This window comes from Odocoileus virginianus, chromosome 1, assembly GCF_023699985.2.
Source record: "Odocoileus virginianus isolate 20LAN1187 ecotype Illinois chromosome 1, Ovbor_1.2, whole genome shotgun sequence".
Classification (NCBI taxonomy): domain Eukaryota; kingdom Metazoa; phylum Chordata; class Mammalia; order Artiodactyla; family Cervidae; genus Odocoileus; species Odocoileus virginianus.
Window position 1 is genome coordinate 82,341,317 of NC_069674.1, and position 22,099 is coordinate 82,363,415.

General features: G+C 45.0%; 2 protein-coding genes across 4 annotated transcripts in view; one reads left to right on the forward strand and one right to left on the reverse strand.

The window, feature by feature from the left end:
• Positions 1-6,765, forward strand: part of CDCA7L (cell division cycle associated 7 like) — a 73,095-nt gene extending 66,330 nt beyond the window's left edge. For all 3 annotated transcript variants that reach the window (XM_020893053.2, XM_070470224.1, XM_070470232.1), the window contains exons 4-10: positions 340-714; positions 1,981-2,052; positions 2,186-2,356; positions 3,072-3,197; positions 4,085-4,234; positions 4,946-5,082; positions 5,465-6,765. In XM_020893053.2, coding sequence (XP_020748712.1) covers positions 340-714; positions 1,981-2,052; positions 2,186-2,356; positions 3,072-3,197; positions 4,085-4,234; positions 4,946-5,082; positions 5,465-5,495 — 1,062 coding nt within the window. In that variant the 3' untranslated portion in view covers positions 5,496-6,765. The remainder of the gene's footprint in view (positions 1-339; positions 715-1,980; positions 2,053-2,185; positions 2,357-3,071; positions 3,198-4,084; positions 4,235-4,945; positions 5,083-5,464) is intronic.
• The window catches only part of DNAH11 (dynein axonemal heavy chain 11), a 344,761-nt gene continuing 328,760 nt past the window's right edge, over positions 6,099-22,099 (reverse strand). The window contains exons 77-82 of the mRNA XM_070470248.1: positions 17,208-17,450; positions 13,113-13,295; positions 12,918-13,033; positions 8,093-8,205; positions 7,490-7,630; positions 6,099-6,679 (exon numbers count right to left, since the gene is read on the reverse strand). Of these exons, the coding sequence (XP_070326349.1) occupies positions 6,432-6,679; positions 7,490-7,630; positions 8,093-8,205; positions 12,918-13,033; positions 13,113-13,295; positions 17,208-17,450 (1,044 nt within the window). The 3' untranslated portion in view covers positions 6,099-6,431. The remainder of the gene's footprint in view (positions 6,680-7,489; positions 7,631-8,092; positions 8,206-12,917; positions 13,034-13,112; positions 13,296-17,207; positions 17,451-22,099) is intronic.

The following is a 22,099-nucleotide window of genomic DNA, read 5'->3' on the forward strand; positions in this document are numbered from 1 at the left end:
AACACACCGCTTCGGTCATGCACACCCTGTTCTTTGACTGTTCCCACATTGCTGGGCTCCCAGATTGCCCACTCAGCGGGTCAGCACTTTGCTTCCAGCCTGATGCTCTGAATGGCACACAGCCAGCGTGCGTGTCTGGGCCACAGTGTGAAGTAGCCTGCTATTTGATTTTGTCCATCAACAAACTACTTGCGCATTTAACTGAAGAGTTCAGAGGGAATGACCAATAGGAAGGGGAAGCACTCAAGTGTCCAGTGTTTTCCTAAAATAGAGTGGTTTTAAGTGTGTGTCTTTGTGAAGACTTGTCATAGACACTTTGTTCTTTCTCATTTTCATTAGCTTGTGGAGTCAGATTTGAGTGATGACAGTAAAGCATCTTTCGTGAGTGGGGAAGATGATGATGATGAAGAAAAGGCGACACCTCGAAGAAGCAGGCCTAGAAGAAGCAGTATTGGTCTTCGAGTAGCCTTTCAGTTCCCCACCAAGAAACTGGCAAAAAAAGCTGATAAGAACGGTTCTTCAGAGCCCCTGTTTTCTGGGTCACGTTTACAGGACAATAAAAAAGCGATTCTTGGAAGGAAGACCAGCTGCCGGCAGGAGAAGGAAAGGGAAGACTCTGCCTCTGAGTCTGAGGACGACTCCCGGGATGAGGGCCAGGAGAGCTCGGATGCTCTGCTGAAGAGGACCATGAACATCAAGGAGAACAAAGCCATGGTGAGTCTGCGTCCTGGCTGCCGCTGCCGGGCTCCCGGGGCATCACCCCCCACAGCTGCCACCGCTTCTGGGTTTTGTGGGTTCTCCCTCTTTTCCTGGACTTGCAGCAGTTTGCCTGATTAGCTCTGGTTTGGGAAGAGACTCCTAGGACCTTAGAGGGTGCCCTGGTCTCACACCAGTTACTGTTGATCAAATTATGTTGCAAATGTGCAGTGGTTTAGAGACAAAAAAGGCCTGTTCCCAGCAAAAGGTAGCAACATGTAAATAGGGGTGTCCTGAAGCCCACAGAACAGTTACTTGTGCAGGTCAGGCAGGCAGCTTTCAGCCTAGCTGTTGCACTTTGGAGATATCAGGGGAGAAATGAAAGGGGTCTAGGTATTAAAACACCCGAGGAGTTCTGAATCACTTTGTAAATTCACGGAACAAAGTGAAATCTTCATATGGTCAGTAACTAGTTTGCTTCATAACTTTATATATACAGAATTTTAAAAATAATTCTACAAAACACTTTTAGTATTTTGGTATACTTATTATTTTCTTTTAAAAAAGCATAATGATGCTGTATAAGCAGTTTTAGAATATGTCTAATAAGTTACTTAAAGAAATACAAAGTTTAATATAAATTTTACTTTTGGGTAAAGTTTATGTAGAGACATAGTAGTGTTTAGCTAAGGAAAAGTTTTAGGATTGTATCTCTGCATCTTTAAAGTGAGAGCTATGTTCTTCACGATTTTGTTAGTGACACCCATACATCTGTTTGATTGGCATTTAATGCCTGTTGTTTTGGTATTTTTAGGAGTATTTTTATAAATTACTTACATTGATGAGAAATTAACCAGCTTGAAGAATCAGTGTTTTAGAGGTCTCAGTAACTGTCAGAATGGTCTAGTTGGGCATTTTCTGTTTTGAACATGATGAAACTTCTTGGGTGGGCAAAGTGGTAGCTTCCAGGGTCACACTGGGAATTAGTGGCTCAGTCCTGATTCTAACCTAACGCTCCAGGCCTTGATCCTTCCAGGATAGTTTTCATCATGTCTGGTCCTTATATATAAGGAACAGACATAGATTTTATTCCTCTGATAATTTCAGCATCTCACCCTGGAGATAAAAATCTTTACACAAGGTTAAAAATATAACAACTCTTCAGATCTTATGTAAACTACTCCGGTTTTTTATGGCTACAAACTCCAAGACTTGTGATAACCTGTTAGATGAAGTAGACTTAGTAATATTTATGCAAGACTCTTTTATTTTTTCTGAATTTAGCTTGCTCAGTTATTGGCGGAATTGAACTCGATGCCTGATTTCTTCCCAGTCCGAACCCCAAACTCAGCTTCTGTAAGTGGCTCTCGATCTCCTTGTATGTACTGTCTCCAGCATTCACACACACACACACACACACTCCATGGCCAGATGGCCTTCATTCTGGAAAGCAGCCACTTGCATGCTTGTGTCTGTGCTCTCCTTGCAGAAGAAGAAGACCGCGAGGCGGGCCTTCTCAGAGGGACAGGTCACGCGGCGGACCAACCCGGCCCGGAGTGCGCGGCCCCCCGAGAAGTTCGCCCTGGAAAACTTCACCGTGTCAGCTGCCAAGTTCGCAGAAGAGTTTTACGGTTTCAGAAGAAGGAAGACCGTGAGTGGGGTATGTTACGACTATAATGAACCAATGCTTCTTTGTCTAAGCCAGTGGTCCTCATGCAGGAGTGTTCATCACGGTCTTCTGGGGCTTGGTGAGGGCGCCGAGGGGCTGACTCGGTAGGTCTGTGGGAGCTGAGACGGCCGAGCTCCCAGCTGCCCCGGGTGCTCCTGTGAGCACACTTGGGTAAGGACCCCGGGTTTGAGCTTGCACTTGCTCTGAGCTTTAAGCCATTTAGGCTGTCCTGTGCCTAAACTGACCAGCTCAGTGTTTAGGACCCCAGGTTCACCTCCAGTGGAGGTGATAACGGCTCCGGGTGGCTTCAAGGTTTTGCTTTTGGGAATGTACAGGATGACTCCCAGTTTTTCTGTTAGGAATGGGGAATTTTGAGAGCTTTCTGTCTGGAACAAGAAACTCTGGACCCTGTTTGTGGCTGTTCAGTGTGGGTCAGTCCTCAGATTTTATAGCTGCTGGCCATCCATTGGGCAGGGACCCTGAGTTTCTGATTGGTCATCCTGTGTCACCTTGCCATCCAGGAAGCTTGGCACTAAGGATAGGAGCTCAGCAAATGACTTAAATGCATGAATGATTTCAGGGAGGTAAAAGAGGGACCGAGTTACTGTCGCTGGTCCTAGAGCTCTGAGGAGTTTAAAGCTTATTGGTTTTTTTTTTAACCACTGAAAGCATCTAATGTCCAGTTCTGCTTTGGCTCTTTTTGCAGGGGAAATGCCAGGGGCACCGCCGACGCCGCCGTGTGTCTTCGTTTCGGCCAGTGGAGGACATCACTGAAGAGGACTTGGAGAACGTGGCCATCACTGTGCGGGATAAGATCTATGATAAAGTTCTGGTAAAGTAATCTAACAGCTGGTTCACATCACTGTGGCTCTTACGGGGGCTCCCAGACACTGGTATCTGAACTGCCTGCTTGGAAACTGTCTGGGCTTAGGCCTTTGTGCCATCTGTCTCCCCAGGGCTCGGAGGTGGGCTCTGAACTGGAGCAGCTTTATCTGGGCAAGCAGAGATGGCTTAGTGCAGTAATTCTCGTCAGGAGAGAGGTCTCTGGGGGGGGGGGGGTAGCAAGCAGGGGTATAATCTGGAAAATCACATTTGTAATTGTTATATTTTAAGTAGATAGTTTTTATGTTTTAAACATTGAAAAAATAATGCTTTTATAACCAATAGAAATATATTTACACTGAATTAATATATTTACCATATATTAATATAGTGAAATATATGTATAACATATTTATGTAACCAACAGAAACTAAAGTTTGACAGAATATCTTCTGTAGGTAGGAAATGTTTTAAATGTTTGTTAAATGGTAATGTAGAGAATGGCTTGTGGTATTTTGCATCATTTTTAGATAATGGGACAGTGTCTTAAACAGCATTAAAAGGTTTTCAATGTAATTGCCAACATTTTAAAACCAGGAGGTCTTACCCTGAATGGAACCAGATTGCTGGGAGCTGGGCTGGAGCTGTGTGATGCTCCGGGGGTCTGCCATCATCACCCAGTCACCCCCATCACTTCTGCCCACCTGATCATTTCGTTTCTCCCAGGCTCCCTACTCGGGCTGTCTTCCGGATTCTCTGGCCCCAGGGCTGAGTGCTCACAGCCTACCGGAGGGCGCCAGGGTTTGGACCAGAGACACAGCCACGCTCGATTCTGGAGGAGAGGCCGGGCACGCCCCTCTGCACCCCGTGCTCACCACTCGCTGCCTTCGCCCGCAGGGTAACACTTGCCATCAGTGTCGGCAGAAGACCATCGACACCAAGACGGTGTGTCGGAACCAGAGCTGCGGGGGCGTGCGGGGGCAGTTCTGCGGGCCGTGCCTGCGGAATCGCTACGGGGAGGATGTGAGGTCGGCGCTGCTGGACCCGGTAGGGACTGTGTGCGCCTTCGTCCTGAGTCACGGCGTGAAGGGAACGAGCTGACGCCGGGGCTCTGGGGCCCTTTGTCAGGGACGTGTAGCCCCCTTGCCACTCTCTTCTCCTCCTGCCTCTTGAGACTGGCAGAAATGCAAAAGAGACTTTCCTTCTAGAAAGAACAGGCTGACCAACATACAGGACAGTAAAGAGAGTTTCATCTTCCAGGTTCAGAGCCCAGCTTTCTTAGAGTCATGGTTTGTACAGGTGAACCTGTGCCCTTTGTCGGGCACTGTCACCTTGGATTTACCCAGGGCCAGGCCGGGGGCAGGTGTATTGCCCTGTAGGGTGCAGTGTGCCCTTGACTCTGGGCATCTGGCTGCAGGGTCTGTGCTCATAAGCACTGCACTGCTGGACCGGGGCAAGTAGACTGTCCCCAGTTTGCAGCTGAATGTGAACTGCTGCTCCGAATAGGTGAGCTGAGAAAGCCTGTACTCTGAAAAGCAGGGCTGACTTCCCAGGCATGTGATCGGAGTGGTCCACCTTTCTGCGCCTTTTTGAAACAGGCAAAAGGAAGGAGACAGTAGTGCATGTCACAGGGTGAAGGATTAGCTGACTGATCTCATGTGACTAAGGACTGGGGATGAGGCCGAGCGAGCCGGGCTTGATCAGGGCGTCGTCTTGTCCTGTCACTAACGGGGCATCGCGGCCGCTCTGCTCCCCCAGGACTGGATGTGCCCTCCCTGCCGGGGCATTTGCAACTGCAGTTACTGCCGGAAACGCGATGGCCGCTGTGCCACAGGCATCCTCATTCACCTGGCCAAGTTCTACGGTTACAACAACGTGAAGGAGTACCTGGAGAGGTAAGCCTCACAAATCAGAACGGAGGGTGTGATTCCTGGGAGCGGGAGAGGGGAAGACTGTCTAGGTGGGCCCTGGGATGCCTCATCTCAGCCTGACTCTTAGAAGCCACCTCGCTTGTCAGCTGTGCTGGGTCTGTGTGTGTCAGGAATAACAATGGAGTCTACAAGGCGGGGAGGGAAAACCGTGAAGGCCAAAGAGCTCTTCTAACCCTCTGGGACAGAGGAGAGGCTTGGGTGCTGTGTGCTGGGGCGAGGTGAGCCTCCCTGCAGTGACCGGAGTGAAGACTGACCTTGTGTCGGGAGAGCAGTTTGAGTGTGGTGCCCTGGGGGATGCTGCTGTCTCTCTGCCTCTGTGCCCCTAATGCTTCCTGTTTCTTCTCAGCTTACAAAAGCAGCTGGTGGAAGACAATTAGGAGACGAACCAGCCCGCTCACCATGGAGCACTCGAACAAGACATGCCATTTGTGCCTAAGATTTCTTATGGTTGTGTGTTTTTTTATACAGAAATTCTTTGTAGAGCTAAATGCTATATATTTTTTTTTTTAAAGATTGTTTTTATACGCTTCAAAAGATTTCTCAGGAAGATAGGAGAGGAATCTGTATATACACAGGCCTGTTTGTATGTTGAGTTATTAAAAGCATCTGCAGATGATTAAAAACCAGAGTTTAAAGGAGTGAAGTTCCAGGTAAGTCCTGGAGGAAACATAGCATCGCAGCTCTTTATTTCCCAGACAGTAAGTGGAGGCCAGGTCGTTACAGGGGTTCCACCCCCTTTAGTTTATCATGAGTGACCATAGTTCAAACCCCATAGCCTAAGCTGCTCTGGGTTGTTGGGACATTTATATTGAAGAATGCTCCTCTAAATTACAAAGTGCAATTAACCATGGACCTAGAATTTTATTTTTGTTAAAACTTGAACCAAGAGTAGACTGTCACATTATCGACACTGGAGGCCTTAGAGGGCGGCTGCCTGGGGCCCGTGGCTTCTATATTTTAAAAGAATATATAAAGGCAAATTTAATTTAGAGATTTTGTTTAATATCTATAGAAACTACACTCCCATGTAGGGACCAGGAGACTTCCAGCCATATTGCTTTTTGAGTTACAGCGGAATTTTGATGAAAACGTGAGCTGCACTGATTTTGTGTTGCAGGATGGGGGAGTTGAGGGGTACTGGGGAAATGGACACATTTTCAATAGGTTTCCCGTATTTTTCTACATTTGCTTCTTTTTGTCCCCCCTTCTCTACAAGGATGGTGTTTTAAAAAATTAATGCACATTTAATCTTCTTAAAAGTTACATAAGCCAGAATATGTTATGCCGCCCGGGGGAACAGGGCAAGGGCTGCCTTACGCCTCCAGCAGCAGAGCCACGCCTGCCAGGACCCACTTGGCCGTCTTGTCGTTGCTCTTTAGCCTGAAGGTCCAGACGTAGTGGGGGCCTCGCCTTCTGGTTTTGTACACGGGGCACTCGTAGGTGTGTCGGGTTTCCTGTCTGTCCACTGGTATGGCTTTTGCAAAGATGACTGGCATTGCGAACCTTAACTCCTTGAGGCGGGCATCCACAATGGTTCCTGACTGGCTGTCCCATCTGGCTCCTGCAGGAGAGACATGGGTTACAACCATGTTCCTGTTGGTACCGCTTCTCTACCTGTTGTAGGCAATAAATATTCTGGTTTTGTCACTTCGCTGCGTGTCAGTGGCTTCCTTGCCAAGATGGGAGGGAGGTTCATTACTTGCTGACTGGGAGCCACACAGACACTGTAAGCATAGACTCATGTTCCCGTGCTAACCCCTGAACTTTGCTGTGAACAAAAAACTAAATCATTTGAATTCAAAAGGTTTGTAAAACTTACATGAAAACAGGTTCTGTGAGACTCCAGACCCAATAAAGCAAGTTAGTTAGTCCTTTCTTTTAAAAAAAATGGTGAATCTGCATGCTCGTGGACAGTGTAAGAAATGTGCAGTTCACCACGTTCCCTTCCCACTGCACCTTCTCTTAGTTCAAGTTCAGGTCACCGGTTTAAATGTCTGTAAAGTGACAAGGAGCATCTTGGCAGAGACTTGGAAATACTTTCTCCAAGAGCCTTCCAGGAGAAGAGGAAACGTTTTATAAGATGAATGCATGGGTGAGTGGAAAATGTTCCATCTTTACCTTCAGATTTGGCTCCCACTGGACATACATCTTACCATTTTAATTATCTGAAAGCCAGAAGTGAGGTAAATAGGCATTAGTGTGAGTGAGAAATGGAGTAGGGTGGTGTGTTAGTTGCTCAGTTGTGTCCGACTGTGACCCCCTGGGCTGTAGCCCGCCAGGCTTAATAAGCAAAGGACAAATACCAACTTGAACCCAAGTGCGAAAGGTTCTAAGTGTGATAACCCTGCATGTGCTCCTAGCGGCATCTTACCTTCCATGAGGAGCCCGTGGAGGTAAGCGCCTTCCCTGGGGGGATGCCCGTAGTCCTCCTTTGTTTTTTTGGTAATGTCAACAGTCAGGCACATTTTGTCCAGTGGCCACTCATTCTTTCGAGCCGTGGCCTGCATGATCGCTTTTGGAGGAGGAGGGACAGGTGTGAGCAGGAGGAAGCCACATACCTAAGATTCTCTGGAGCCACCAGTGAGCCGAGCATCCACCCAAAGCGAGCTCTGGTCCCATGGGGTGTTCGGGACATTACCTGCCTGGCTGCACTAAGAGCAGGGGTGGGAACGAAGGCCAGACCATCTCCCTGGTCTTGGGGATGGTGCTTTAGCAGAACAGCCATGCCTGAGTGCCGCTGGCTGGTTGCTTTGGCTTTTGCGCCAACTCCCGTGGCCAAGCACAGCTGCGTGAGACTGTGGGCCCTGATGGAGGACGGGTACTGCGTGACCCACATCCACCTGCCTGGCTGCTCCTGTCCTGCCTGGGCAGTGGTCACCAGAGCAGGGAAACAGCTCCAGGGACACGAGGCTGGGGTTCCGCTCGGGGCACGGCTACGTCAGCATCGGGGGCTGCCCCACATACCAGCTCTTACCCGTTAAGAAGGACTGAGGGTTGAAGAAGCCAGAAAGCCACACCACAGCCGGAAGGGCGAGATCTTGTGTCCAGGAGTCCAGTTCCCGGCATCGCAGGAGGAGGTCGTTAAACCTGGGGAGTAGAAGGTAGGAAGAAACAAACGTGCTTTCAGTACTAAAGCTTTCCAGTAAGATTAGATTCTGGGGATGAGGGGGTGCTAAAGGGGTGGTAGAGAGGTCCAGAATCTGGTAACCTGTGAAACTGTTACCTGATGACCAGGTAACAGAATCGTCTGTCCCCTTAAAGTGTTAGAAACACTGGCAAGTGTTTCTAACTCTATTTACTCAACCACTGTTTCACTTAGATCCTCCAGGTGACCCCCCCCCAGTGACATGTGGTGACGCTCCATGGTAGCCGTATATGATCTGGGCTGGCGGGGTGCACAGGGCAGCATCCCTGTGTGTCTGAGGATGGGCAGGGGAAGGCTCTGCTGACAGTTGCACAACCAGAGTTCCCAGGAACGGCAGGGGCAGTAGAACATGTGATAGTGGCCTCCACACAAGCAGTAATTACCTGAAAGTAGGGAAGGAACAGTTATCAAGGGGACCAGCCACCTTCCATCCATCGTGAGCCTGTAGTTTGAGAAACTGCTGTTTACACAACATGGCCTCTCATTCCATCAGCACAACAATTACCCTAGGGAGGGAGCATCTAAAACCTCCCTGTGAGGAAACCAGCTCAGAGGCTAAGGAAAAGTGAGCCTCCATAAAATCAGGAGAAGCCTTGATAGGTAGGTTTTAAAGGGCTGCTGAAAACGGGGGAGATGGAGCACAGAGCAGAAAGCCCAGCCTAAATGCCTGCGGGACAGTTCTCCAGGGTGAGGTCTCTCCCAGCCAGCATGGCCATGTCCTGGGCCCTACGGCAGCAGGCTGAATGAGGACCTAATGCCCAATGAGGACCTCATGCCCACAGACCACCACCTGGAAGAAAGGGTAAATGCTCACACTTGAACTTGGCTCACAAAGACAATTCCTACCAGCTTGGCTCTGGGCTCTGCCCCATATTAAATTTTTCCAAATAGCTGGTTTAGGGAAAACATACTTGTAGATAGATGCCACAAAGAAGAAAGGCAAGGAACAGGAAAATCAAAGATAAAGAAAAAAAAAAAAGCTTGAGATGTGAAAGAGGATAAACACTGCAGCAACCAGTTTTTCTAATGAAGTGCATATGTAACAAGAATATGAGTTAAAACTGGTAAGGTAAGAAAAAGTGAGGCAATTAAGGTGGAAAAAAATCTCAAAAAGACATAGAAATGAAAGCAAAAAGTTAAACAGCATAAGGCAGAATAATAAGGAAAGCAAAATGAAATATAAATGAGTTAGAGAATCCCCTGGAAAGCCAGGAAAAAACATGAAGTCTTTTTACAAAGGGAAAAAAATTTATGTTAGCTTCAGGCAGCATTTGATCATAGAATAACGCCTATGAAGTCCTCTGACAACGAATGGGTTAAATTACTTTTATAATCAACCAAACTGTAACTTGAGTCTAAAGACAACTGATTATATGGCATGAAAAACCACCCACAAATCCAATCAACCAGAAGGAAGGGAACCCAAAAATCAGGAAGAAGAGGAATGTTAAAAATCAAGACTTTTAATATGTATGTTTAAACTTTAGAAAACTAGGTCAAGTGTTTTTCCCTCCCTTCAAAATATGCAACGTGAAACCAAAAATTGATTTTGGAGAGTGATTTTTTTTTAAATATTTTTTTAATACAGGGGAGAAACAGTAGACAAGAGAATAGGAGACAAAGATACAATGACGATTAGCCAGAAATGACAGCTGACCAGAACACAGACACACACAGACTGACAGAGGGCAGTCCAGGCAGGCGAAGATAAGGCACTATTTGAGGAAAGAAGGGCTAAGAAACAGAGACACATGACGTAGAGAAGAAACGTGGACGCCAAGGAGGGTGTGTGTGACGTGTACACTACTCTGTATGAGGTAGACGGCTGGTGAGAGCCTACTGTATGGCATGGAGGCAGATGCAATCTGTGGGACATGCATTAACCTTAAAAACGCATTCCAATACGTATCTGGTGCAGACAAGTACTGTTTGATTCTGCATATTACCAGGTACCTAGTAACAGTCAAATCCACAGAGTCAGAAAGTACACTGGTAGACGGCGGGGTGGGGATGGGGACATAGAGATTCAGTTTAGGAAGGCGATGAGTGATGGTGAGAGATGCACAGCAATGTGTATGTACTGTCACTGAAATGTACAGTTAAATATGGTTAATATAGTCTGTTTTGTATTACATGACTTGCCACAATAATTTCTTTTTTCAAAAAAGCAGGGCTAAGAATTTTAAAGGGTGGAAAGAATTGTGGACTCAGATTTATAACATCACACGGTATCAAGTAGGATGCCTTTTTAAGAGACCACACCTAAACACATCGGTAAAAATGACAGAACATTAATACATTAAAAGTTAAGAAAAAAAAACCTTAAAAAACTTCCCAAAGAGAGTAACTTAGATGTAGAGGAATGACAAGTATTTATGCACAGACTCACCAGCCATAGTCAGTGCCAGAAGACAACACAGTTACAGAACACTGACATTTGGAGGGAGAATCATCGTTATCTAGAATTCTGCTTGCAGGTAAACTGTTCATCAAGAGTGAGGGTGGCAGAGAGAACTCAGACGCGTACCCTCTCCTCCCCGCCACACACCCCTGAAGGCCTGCTGTGTGCCTCGTCCTTTGGCACACTGAAGAGGGGACCCCTACCGCTGCTCTGCCGTGGTTTCAGTGATGAGTGGCATCTCTGCCGTCTGCAGCTGAAGGTTCCAGAGACAGTCTGACTGAAGTCAAGCTTATTCAGCAGCTCAGAGGACCTCAGCCCCGTTTCCCCTTCCCGCCTCCTGCAGTGCTGACCGCATGGCCCCAGTGTGGCCACTGCGTCCTGAGCTTACGCCAACTGGAAAGGGGCTCACTTTTACTTTAGGATCAAAAATAAATGGGACCCCATGCGAAAGATGTAAAAGGTGAGGAAGGAAAACAAGCAGAACTACCTAAAGTTTTGCAAACACGATCTCTCAGGAATACCTCTTTGGGGACGAGAGTCCAGCAGGGCAGTTCTTACTGTGTCTGTAGTGACGGCAGGGTCTCCGGATATGCCCTTTGTGGGGATGGGAACAGATAGGTGGCTGGGCTTTCCAGTTAGTCATCTGACATTATTTTCGAATGTGTGTAGTAGCTGAATTATGACAACTCTTTACCGGTGATGTGGGTAAGATACAATGTTACAAACTTCTAACATTTTTCTGAATGGTCTATATTCCATACCACTGCAGTTTTACAACCGCATTTTCTCAAACATATGTCAAACTTAGCCACAGGCCATTTTTTGCAGATGACTTTACTCTGTCAAAGTATCCTAAACAGATCCCCAAGGGACAGTCTGTCAGTAGCAAAAGTAAGTCTTGAAAGGTATTTTTGCCTTAAAATTATAGAATCTCATGACACAAGCTTGAATGGTTTTTCCTGTATTTATCATGTTTACAAATTACCTATAAACCACTTCTATCAAAGAATTAAAACTTGGATTGTCTTGGGATAAACATGTCAGTTGTCTATAGAGATGTTAGTAGTAGCTCTTCCTAAGTCATAAGGATTAGGAGTGTTTATTTGAAAATTAAAGCACTGGAAAAAAGCAGCAAAGAAATCGACGCATGCTATTAAGTGGAAATAATCCCTGACCATAAACAAAAATAAAATTATGGTGGTTTAAAATAAAGTTTAACTATAATTCCAGACTGGAAGGAGGGTAAAATGGCGGAAGAAAAAAGTATTGGTGTTACAGTGCATTAGAAAAATCCAGTGTGTATGTTACAGTGTCAAGTCTTCCTGAAATAATAGAAATGGTACAGGGATACACATATGATAAACTCACAGAAGCTAGAAGGGTTTGGAAAAAAGAGGCTAAGAAAAATTCATAGAAATTAGGAACCAAAAGATAAGATTGGTGGAAATAAATCTAAAGTTATCACTGTCATGGAATTTAAGTGCAAAGGTAAATTCTTTTTGACTGGAAGCATAAAGTCTGCCTTTAGATATTCAAAGCATTAACAGAAACCCATGACTCTGCCGCAATGCTTTCCTGTCATTCGGCAGGTCCACGGGGCACCTTGCGCTGTGTTCCAATGGGCAGCCACTGGGAGTTCTAACAGGGCATTCTAATTCAAGGATTGGAGTAGCATTCTGGTTAATGCAAGAAAAACTCAGGAACGTGAGGACAACAAATGTCCACGTGAAAAAAGCCAGGCATAGAGACAGCCTCGTGAAACTTGGTGTGCTGACTCGCAAGGCCCCGCTGTGCTTGGCACCAGCCCTCAGGGAGCTGACTCGGCGGCATGTCTACCCACAGCGAAGGCAGTGTTATCTGCTGCTTACTGGGGTAGAAGTTCACTGTGAAATGCCATTAGTTACCACTGGCTTCAAAAATAAGGGTATAAGATGTGGTGAGGGTAAGCTTAAGGGTGCCTCCCCCAGCCATTTGAGGAAATTTTTGATCACTTTTCAGATGATAAACTGAAACAGAGAGGTCAGGTATTTTGTCCAAGATCAGACAGCCACTCAATGAGAAGCAGTATTCGATTCCTGCTAAGACCCTAACTTGATTTTTGCCTTTGAAGCAACTTACCGAGGAAACTCAAATGAAACTGGTGGTGGTGTGCAGTTACGGCTGAATGTACTCAGCAGAGCACAATCTTTAGGGTTCCTATGAGGCATAATTCAGAAAACCAAACCAGCGCCGAGCTAGGGTGTGGGTGCTTACCACTGGGCCAGGCCGTACGTGGATGGATAAGCCAGCTTGCTCCAGGTTTCTGGTACCACATCGTAACTCAGTGCGGACTGCTGGGCTTCCATGTCAGGAGATAGTGTCAGCTCCCCCTGGCAGGGAAGAAGAAGACTGCAGAGTAAAGATGTTTTCATGTGGAGAAGCCTGCTCTAGTCCCGCTTTTAAACTTACCTTCAATCCAAGCTCTAACTGTTGGAGTGACACACGGATTTCCCGAAGGAGAGTGTTCATCCGCTCACATTCTTGTAGGCAAACAAGGGCATAGGGGCTTCTGTTTGGGTGTTTTTGCATTATCTCTGTCATGTTGAACTCTTCTGGAAGTTTGTCCAAAATGTCATCCAAGACATTCTTAACCTTAAATTGTGAACAAACACAAAGATTTAGCTCCTTTTCTGTTTCATTTTCGATCATGGTGACAGTATATCCACTTATTTTTTTACGTCTAAGAATATATACTACAGCTCCCAAAGATGCTTGCTAATGAGTTTAAAAGAAGACTACCAACTCCCAGGAGCTGGGCAGAATGGCACAGCCAATGAAACCACATACAGGCCCCTGTGTCCTTGTCTTCTGAAGTAAAATACTGACTCAAGAGCTGATGGTTGGGAAACGTGAACAAATAATAGCTGTTGGACTGGGAAACTGCTAACAGTTTAGACTATAAATCCGCCACATGGCAGAATCACTGAATTCACAGCTCCCTGAAAGTTATGGATAAAGGCCTGACATATATTCCTAAGTTGTTTTTCTAGGAAGCAGACGCCCCCTGCCCCAGAAGACAAGTACTGACCACAGAAACACAGACCCCGGGCTGGTTGAAACCAGAAGGTTGATGATGCTTGAAACTCCACCTGACGCCAACCGATCAGAACTGTCCACAAGCTGCTTGTGCCCTGCTCTGTGAAACTGCAGGACTCCTCTCCCATCCAGGAGGGACACACAGACTTGAGGGCATCACCCTGCTGTGGCCCCCTTTGCCTGGCAAAGCAGTAAAAGCTGCTCTTTTCTACATCACCCAAACCTCTGTCTCTGCATTTCCATTCAGCACCACCACCAACCCGCTCAGCTCACTCTCAAACAATGCAGCCCCCTCCCCTCTTGAACTCCCACAGTATAGTCAGGGAGGTGTTACTATTTACAATTTACTTACTGTTAGCATTTAGGGAGCAAAAGAAGTCTCATAACTACATTTCGTTTGTTTATAAAGACATGATCAGAACATGGAGAACCTCAATATTTGGGTAGTCCGTTTTTGCAATCCACTAATTAAAACAAATTATTTGAAAAGTCAAACGAACCAAAGAGGCCACTTAAACTTGAGCTAATTCTGGTGACTCTGCTATGCTGCCCTTGCAGCTGACACATCTAAAAATTTGGGAGGCAGTTTGGATCGGTATTTTCAACAAGAAGGAAGCCCCTATCTTGTAGAGCTGTTGCCCTAAAGAAATGAAGGATTTATTCACTTGAGGACGAGCATATGTACATAGTACTCTGATGTGGATAATTATTCTAACAATGCAGTTTTGCAGAACTGCAAAACCAACGAACACCTGAAGATGACAAAAGACTGGAAGATACTCCCTGTCCTCAAGGCTCAGGCAGCTTTTCCCTCTCCTTGATTTCTTGGATTATGGCCTGGGGCTCTGACGAGATGCTTGCAAACTGCCTTAGTGCCCTGGCAGATAATTTATCAGATCCTGAAATCTTGAGCTCATTTACAGCAGCAGTAGAGAGTATGAAACAGTACAATTGAGAAGTTAGGTGAAAGAATAATGGCTTTGGGACTCGGCTAGAATCTGGTTTCCTTCAGTGGCTCTTTCAAGCTGTGTGACCACGGCGAGTCACCTAAGTTTCTCTCCGAAATAGAGATCCTGGTATCAGTACTGATGCTCAGTGCTTCCCAGGTGGCTCAGTGGTAAAGAATCCACCAGCCAATGTAGGAGACACAGGTTTGATCCCTCGGTCAAGAAGATCCCCTGGAGAAGGAAATGGCAACCTCTCCAGTATTCTTACCTGGGAAATCCCATGGACAGAGGGGCCTGGTGGGCTACAGTCCACGGGGTTGCAGAGAGTTGGACACGGCAGTAGATGATCAAATGGCATATCTGTAAAGCACTTTCCATAGCACCTATCAGATAAACAAAAACTGTACCTGGGAGAGGGCTGCTGGTTTGCTGGTAGGAAATGCTGAGGTAGCTTTACCTTATTTGTTCTGCATTTTTAAAAAAATTTAATGACCAGCTTCCTTATTGGAAAGATTGAAGCCCTCTCAGAACTAAATGATGACCTCACATGCTTTCTGCTATTAACGCTGTGTGTGCATGCTAAGTCACGAAAGTCGTGTCCAACTCTTTGTGACCCAATGGACTGTAGCCCGCCAGGCTCCTCTGATGATGGGAATTCTCCAGGCAAGAATACTGGAGTGGGTTGCCATGCTCTCCCCCAAAGGATCTCCCCAATCCAGGGATCAAACCGTATCTCTAACGTCTCTTGCATTGGTGGGCGGATTCTTAACCACTGAGCCACCTGGGAAGTCCCTGTTAACACTGTAGATCGTCCCAAATAGATGAATTTTTCCCATGCATCTCTTTTCAAAATATCTAAATTATAAAATGTCTCAATGAATGGGCTTATTTCAAGAAATAGCTGAAAAATTTCAAGAAATAATATGGCAAGTTCCTGGGACCTCTCTATAATTAGATCTGATGTTTACTGTGTTCCCACAAACTGAATCCTTAATTGGTAATTTTTGAAAGAAAAAAGGTTAATTTACTGGGGAAAAATTTTAAAAATTCAGGTTTTTAATTAATGAGAAACAAGATTTTAAAGGTAAAAAAGTTATTTGATGTCCATTTCTCATCCCCATCATTCTACAGCAATAAATTCCTTCAAAAGAATAATGCTAGCCTCCCAAGAAAAGGTGAAAAAAGACACTCATAAAATGACAGAGCCAAAATCATACTGTATGAAAGACAAGCCACACACATGGAGAAGAAATTTGCAATACATATTCTTAATGACACATATCTAGAATAGAGTTCATACGAATCAATAAGATAAACATTGACAACCAAATTAGAATTTGACAAGCAAATGGAACAAGTACTTCACACGAAGGTATATCCAAATGGCCATAAGCATATAGGAAAAATGCTCAATATTATTCCTTAACTGAGGGAGTGCAAAGTTAAAACCACAATGAAATATTATTCTTTAGAAGACCCCAAGGAGCAGGAACAACTGGAACTTATCATCCACACTGCTGGGGGGAAGTACAACTACTTTGGAAAAAGGTTTGGGCGTGTCCACCAAAGCTGAACATTACTCCCTTGAGCCAACAGTTCTACCTCTGGGTATAAAGGAATGAGTATTATGAGAAGATACCTTTGGGAGTTACCTTTGTCTCCTGACAAAAGATTGTTATATAGGAGTGTTCATGGCTGTGATAGTCATAATAGCAAAAAGATAGGAAAAAGCCCAACACCCATTTGCCATGGAAGGAATAAATAAAACATTATATATTTACATAGTAGAATACTGGGCTTCTTGTTGGCTCAGATGGTAAAGAATTCACCTGCAATGCAGGAGATGTGCATTTGATCCCTGGGTTGGGAAGATCTGGAGAAGGAAATGGAAACCCACTGCAGTATTCTTACTTGGGAAATCCCGTGCACAGAGGAGCCTGGTGGGCTACGGTCCATGGGATCGCAAAGAGTAAGACATGACTTAGTGAGTAAACCATCAGCACCACCATAGTAGAATACTAAACAAAAAGTAACCATCAGTCCATGTGATAATGTGGATGAATCTCACAAATGTAATGTGTAGTGAAAGGAGTGGACATTAGTCAACTAGTACATCCTGTCTGAGCACGTGTATTTGAAGTTAAAATGCTGGGAAAGCTAATCTGTGGTGACAGAGGTAAGGAGAGAGGGTAGCTTTGGCCTGCTCCAGGGGATCTTCCCAACTCAGGGATTGAACCCAGGTGGATTCTTTACTGTCTGAGCTACCAGGAAAGAACAAGAATACTGGAGTGGGTCGCCTATTCCTTCTCTAGGGTATCTTCCCAACCCAGGAATCAAAACAGGGTCTCCTGTACTGCAGGTGGATTCTTTACCAGCTGAGCTACCAGGGAAGCATCCTGGAGTGCTGGAGGTAGTGGTTATGTGTGTACACAAAGGTGAAATCACAGCTGTGCACATAGGATTAGTGAGCATCAGTGTACATATGACACACCTCAACAGAAAAGACAAAGCGGCCCTCTACCTTGTCTTCTGTGCACTGTCCCAGCTCCTCGCTGCTCACTGCATCCCTGGGCTGCATCTCCAGCAAGGTTCTGAACAGCATGTTGGATGTGACCGTCAGAAATTCAATTTCAGCGTTCGGGTGGAGGCCATACAGCACTGGGCTCTCTGGAGGAAGCATCTCTTCTATGTACTGGTGGTAGCCTGAGTAATCCAGGCTGGGTGGAGCTGCAAATCCTGGTGCCAGCATCAGCTCGTCATCAATCTTCAAGCCCAAAGGAAAAGCCAGTTATTCCAAATTGAAGTGGACATCAGTCTTCCCTTCCTAAACACCTAGGGAACAGCACAGTGCTAGCTAGAGGGCACACTCTCCACAGCATCTCATGACCCTCTTGTAATCAGTCACTTTGCTCCATGTATGGTACCCGGCTGACCTCTGGAGGAGTCCAAGGAACACACTGAACCTACCCCTTAGAAGGGGTAACGAGATACATGCGCACAAAGGGAACGGACTGCTGCTGAGTCTCTACTGAGTTCCGGCCACCCTGTTACATGTCTGCAGTCACTAATTCTCCCTATATATCCCCATTTTGCAGAGAGAAAACTGAGATTCAGAGTAACTTGCCCAGGCACATGTTTGATGTTAATCTTAATTCTGAACTCATTTTAGTATGACTTCATAGTACTTTCCACAATACTACTTCAAATTATTTTATATATTATACACATGGATTTTGTAAGCATGCATGATTATGTGTGCATATCTTAAAAAAGGTGTATGAGTGTGTGTAATGAACATGTTATAGTATGCACTATGATTCAAATGAATGTGACTTCCCCATGACTCTGCGCTTCTCAAGGCAGTCTGTGTAGCTCATCTCAGGATTTGTAGACCTGAGGCACATACTGGTACCCCCTCTATAGTTGCCTAATAAGAGGCTGGAGTCATCAGGCATTAATCACGCTCACCCCTTCATTCAGGCTGGGACAAGGGTATATGTTCTACCTGGAAGAATGTTCTGTGTTCTCAACCAAGGCGAGGTGAACAGCAATACCAGAACGTCTAATGTTAGAATGCAGTGCTTCAACATGTAAGCACAGCTGTGATGACCTAGATGGGGGTGGGGGGGGGATGGCAGGGAGGTCCAAGAGGGAGGGAGCATATGTGTACACACCGCTGCTTCACTTCCTTGTAGAGCAAAAGCCAGTGCAACATTGTAAAGCAGCTACACCCCGGTTTAAAAAAATTAAAAAAGGATTTATGGGTTTCGTCTCTAACCAGCTATAAATAGTGTCAATCAAGCACTTACACTTTTCTCGTTAACTCACTATATGCTCTGATACTTTCCCTGATTTGTTCTTAGTTCCCAGGGGACCATTATACTTTGGTTTTAATTTTCCCAACCTCTCTTGCTGTAAATTCTGTCTAGATGCACTTAATGCACAGGGGATACTAGCTTTTAAAGACTGTCACCTAATGTAGTTATTTTATGCCTAGATTTTTAAAAATTTTATTATTATTTTATTATTTTGTTTTCTGAAAATGGGGTTTATCTCTGCAATTGTGTATTTTTATGTTTTCTGGTCTCGCTATCGCCTGGAGACAAAGTGACTATTCATTAATTCATTCCATCATTTGAACAGATTACCTAGTGTACCCCAATAAGCTGTGGAGGCACAAGAGAGTCATACAATGCAGTTCTTAAGGAACTCACAGTCTAATGGAGACAAAACGTGTGATTTTCTACGCAGTCATGTCGTCAGTGAGTGTCAGCATTTCGTCCCTGCCTTCTCAAGCCTGCAGCCCCACAATGCCTAGGAGCCCACATCCTTAGGGATGGTGGTGCACAACTGCTTTCCTGAATTCCAAAAGCCTTTTTTAAATATTAAAGTCAGCATTTTTGTTTTTATTTTGTACCAAGAGAATTTTGAAATTATCCAGTATTTCATTTTGCCAGAAACAGACCTTGACCCAATAAATAGAAAAGGAGCATCGTGGACTATCTTCATTAACTATATCCATTCATTTGGTTTGTTTTATTCAGGTATTCAGATTTTCTACCATGTCATATTTATATATATCAAAATAATCAACATTTAAATTTCACTCAATTCACCATGACCAAAACAAAACCGTGAAGCAGATTTAAACTCACCATTACTTGATAGATATGTTAGCTAAAATAAAAACATGGGCACAAAATATGAATACGAAAACCAAATGTTAGACTAAATATATCCAAGCCAGAATTTATCCCTACAAACAAGGACTTGGTTTTCCCTATTAGTGTTCACTAGTTACAAGAAATTTTAAGAGCAACAGCTAAATTATCTTTCAGTACAGCCAAGAGTTAAACAGAGTTTCAAGGAGAGAAAGTAACCAAACCATGGAATCATTTGGAACTTTCAAAATGCCGGGGGTCTGGACATGTGTGTGACTGCATATTCATATAATGTGGGTAGGAATGCAGATGATCTGTGCTTTTGGGAAAGACTTGGGCAGTCTGTGTAATAGTGTGTGAAGAGGGCCTTCTGAATACCGGACAAGAAGCGAAGCCGAGGAGGACAGCAGAATCAGAGGGAAGGGTTAAGTTTACAGCCAGACAGATCTGGTTCAGTTCCCATCTCTGAGTGGTTAGGTGGCCTTAAAAAAATGACTGTTTATCTGAGTTTCAATCTTATCAGTAAGGTGGGGTTCACAACAGCAACCTAATGATCGTGGCTATGAGAATTCAATGACAAGTATACAAATAGCTGGGCTTCTCAGGTGGCGCTAATGGTAAAGAACCTGCCTGCCTGTGCAGGAGACAAAAGAGAGAAGCAGGCTCCATCCCTGGGTCAGGAAGATCCCCTGGAGGAGGGCATGGCAACCCACTCCAGTATTCTTGCCTGGAGAATCCCATGGACAGAGGAGCCTGGCGGGCTACAGTCCATGGTGTCACACAGAGATAAACATGACTGAAGCAACTTTGCACATATGCACACAAATAGCTAGGCACATAGCAGCCTTTTGCAAACGTTAGTTTTGTTTTTTCCTGCGCCCTAGAAAGAGACGAGTATCTCAAGTACACATTAATTTTCTAGAAGGAAAAACAAAACTTGAGAATGTCCTACTGTAGGTCCCTACTGTGATGTGAAACAAGTACAACATGATAAGCGAGGCTTAGTTCACACAGGGACTTAAGTTCTCCGTCAATAAAACTGTGAAGATGTGACCATACTCAATGAGCGCTAGGAATCCTGATTGTGCATCTAAGCCTTCTCCCATCCCATGTAAGGGCTTTTATGAAAAGCTGTTTCTCCCTGATGGGACTCTAACTCTCTCTGCACAATGGCCAAAGCTTATTGTTACACCTCAAAGAATCAGTTGTTCTAAATTAACATGTCTCCAAAGAAGACTCACAAATGGCCAATAAGCACAGGAAAAGATGCTCAACATCATTAGTCTTCAGGGAAATGCAAAACACAATCACAGTGTTATAAAACTGCTTCACACCCACAGTAAGGATGTGGAGAGAATGGAACTCTCATATATTGCCAGTGGGACTAAAAAATGATGCAGCCACTTTGGGAAACAGTTTGTTGGTTCCTCAAAATATTAAACATAAAGTTACCATATTATCCAATAATTTCATTTCTATGTATATACCCAAAAGAAGTAGAAATGTATGTCCATGAAAACACTTACACATGAATATTTATTCTACCATTATTCATGATAGCCCAAGGCCAAAACAACACAAATATTCATCAACTGATGAACAGATACATAAAATAGAGTGTGCTGATACACTGGAATATTATTTGGCCCCTAAAAGGAATAAAGTAGTGATACATGCTATAACACGGATGAACCTTGAAAACATTATGCTAAGTGAAATAAGTCAGACACAAAAGACCAGTATTGTCTGATTCCACTTACGTGAAATGTCCAGAATAGGCAAATCTCGAGACATAAAGATTGGTGATCAGCTGGGGCTGGGGAGTGGGGGATGTTGAGGACAGGATGGTGACTGACTACTAATGAGTCCAGAGTATCTTCTGGGGGTGACAAAGATGTTCTAAAATAGATTGCGGCAATGGCTGCATAACTGAACACACGAAAAACCTTTGGATTGTCAACTGAAACTGGTAAATTTCATGGGACGTGAATTATATCTCAACAAAGTATTTGAAGAGAAAGAATCAGTGGAGCTGTGCTCAGGGAGAATGAGCCTCCGCATTATGAAAAAATCATCAAGAATCCCAGTCGTCTCTGCAGAAATCAGCACAGGGCATGCTTGGGTAGAATCGTTAGGGACTGAGGAAGCCAGGATCCTGCCGTTCTGTTGAGTCTGTTTGATTGTCACTCTTTCACCTTCTCCTTCCTGGTAATTAATGAAAGGCTCACCTCCTCCACTGCCTCTCCGAGGAGCCCTGTTTACGCATAGAAGCTCCCAATTCACCATGAGTCTAAACGAGTGTATATGCTTGTGGACTTTTGAGTTTAAAAAGAATAACAACAAAATGCCCTGGCACCAAAGTCTGGGAGGCAAATTTCTGAAGGCTGAATCATGTTTTCTACCTTGAGGGTACATTAGTGATTTTCTAGACGATACTCTTATTTCACAAATGAATATACTGAGGCACAGGATGGGCTGGCACAAAGCTGGACAGTAAGTTAGCGGCAGAACCAGAACCAGGCTTCGGGTCTCCAGGACCGTCCAAGGTTATTCTCCCAGTAGCCACCCTGTGCGTGCATCCCCCGTGCACAGGGCAGATGGAGGTCCGTCTGTGACACGTGCCCCAGGACTGCTGACAGTCAGCACTCCAGCCAGGGGCTGCAGAGAATCCGGAGCCTGACTGCGAATTCAAGTCCTGATTTGGCTGCTTGTGCAACTGGTGGACCTCGCTGAGTCTGGGTTTCCTCTGTGA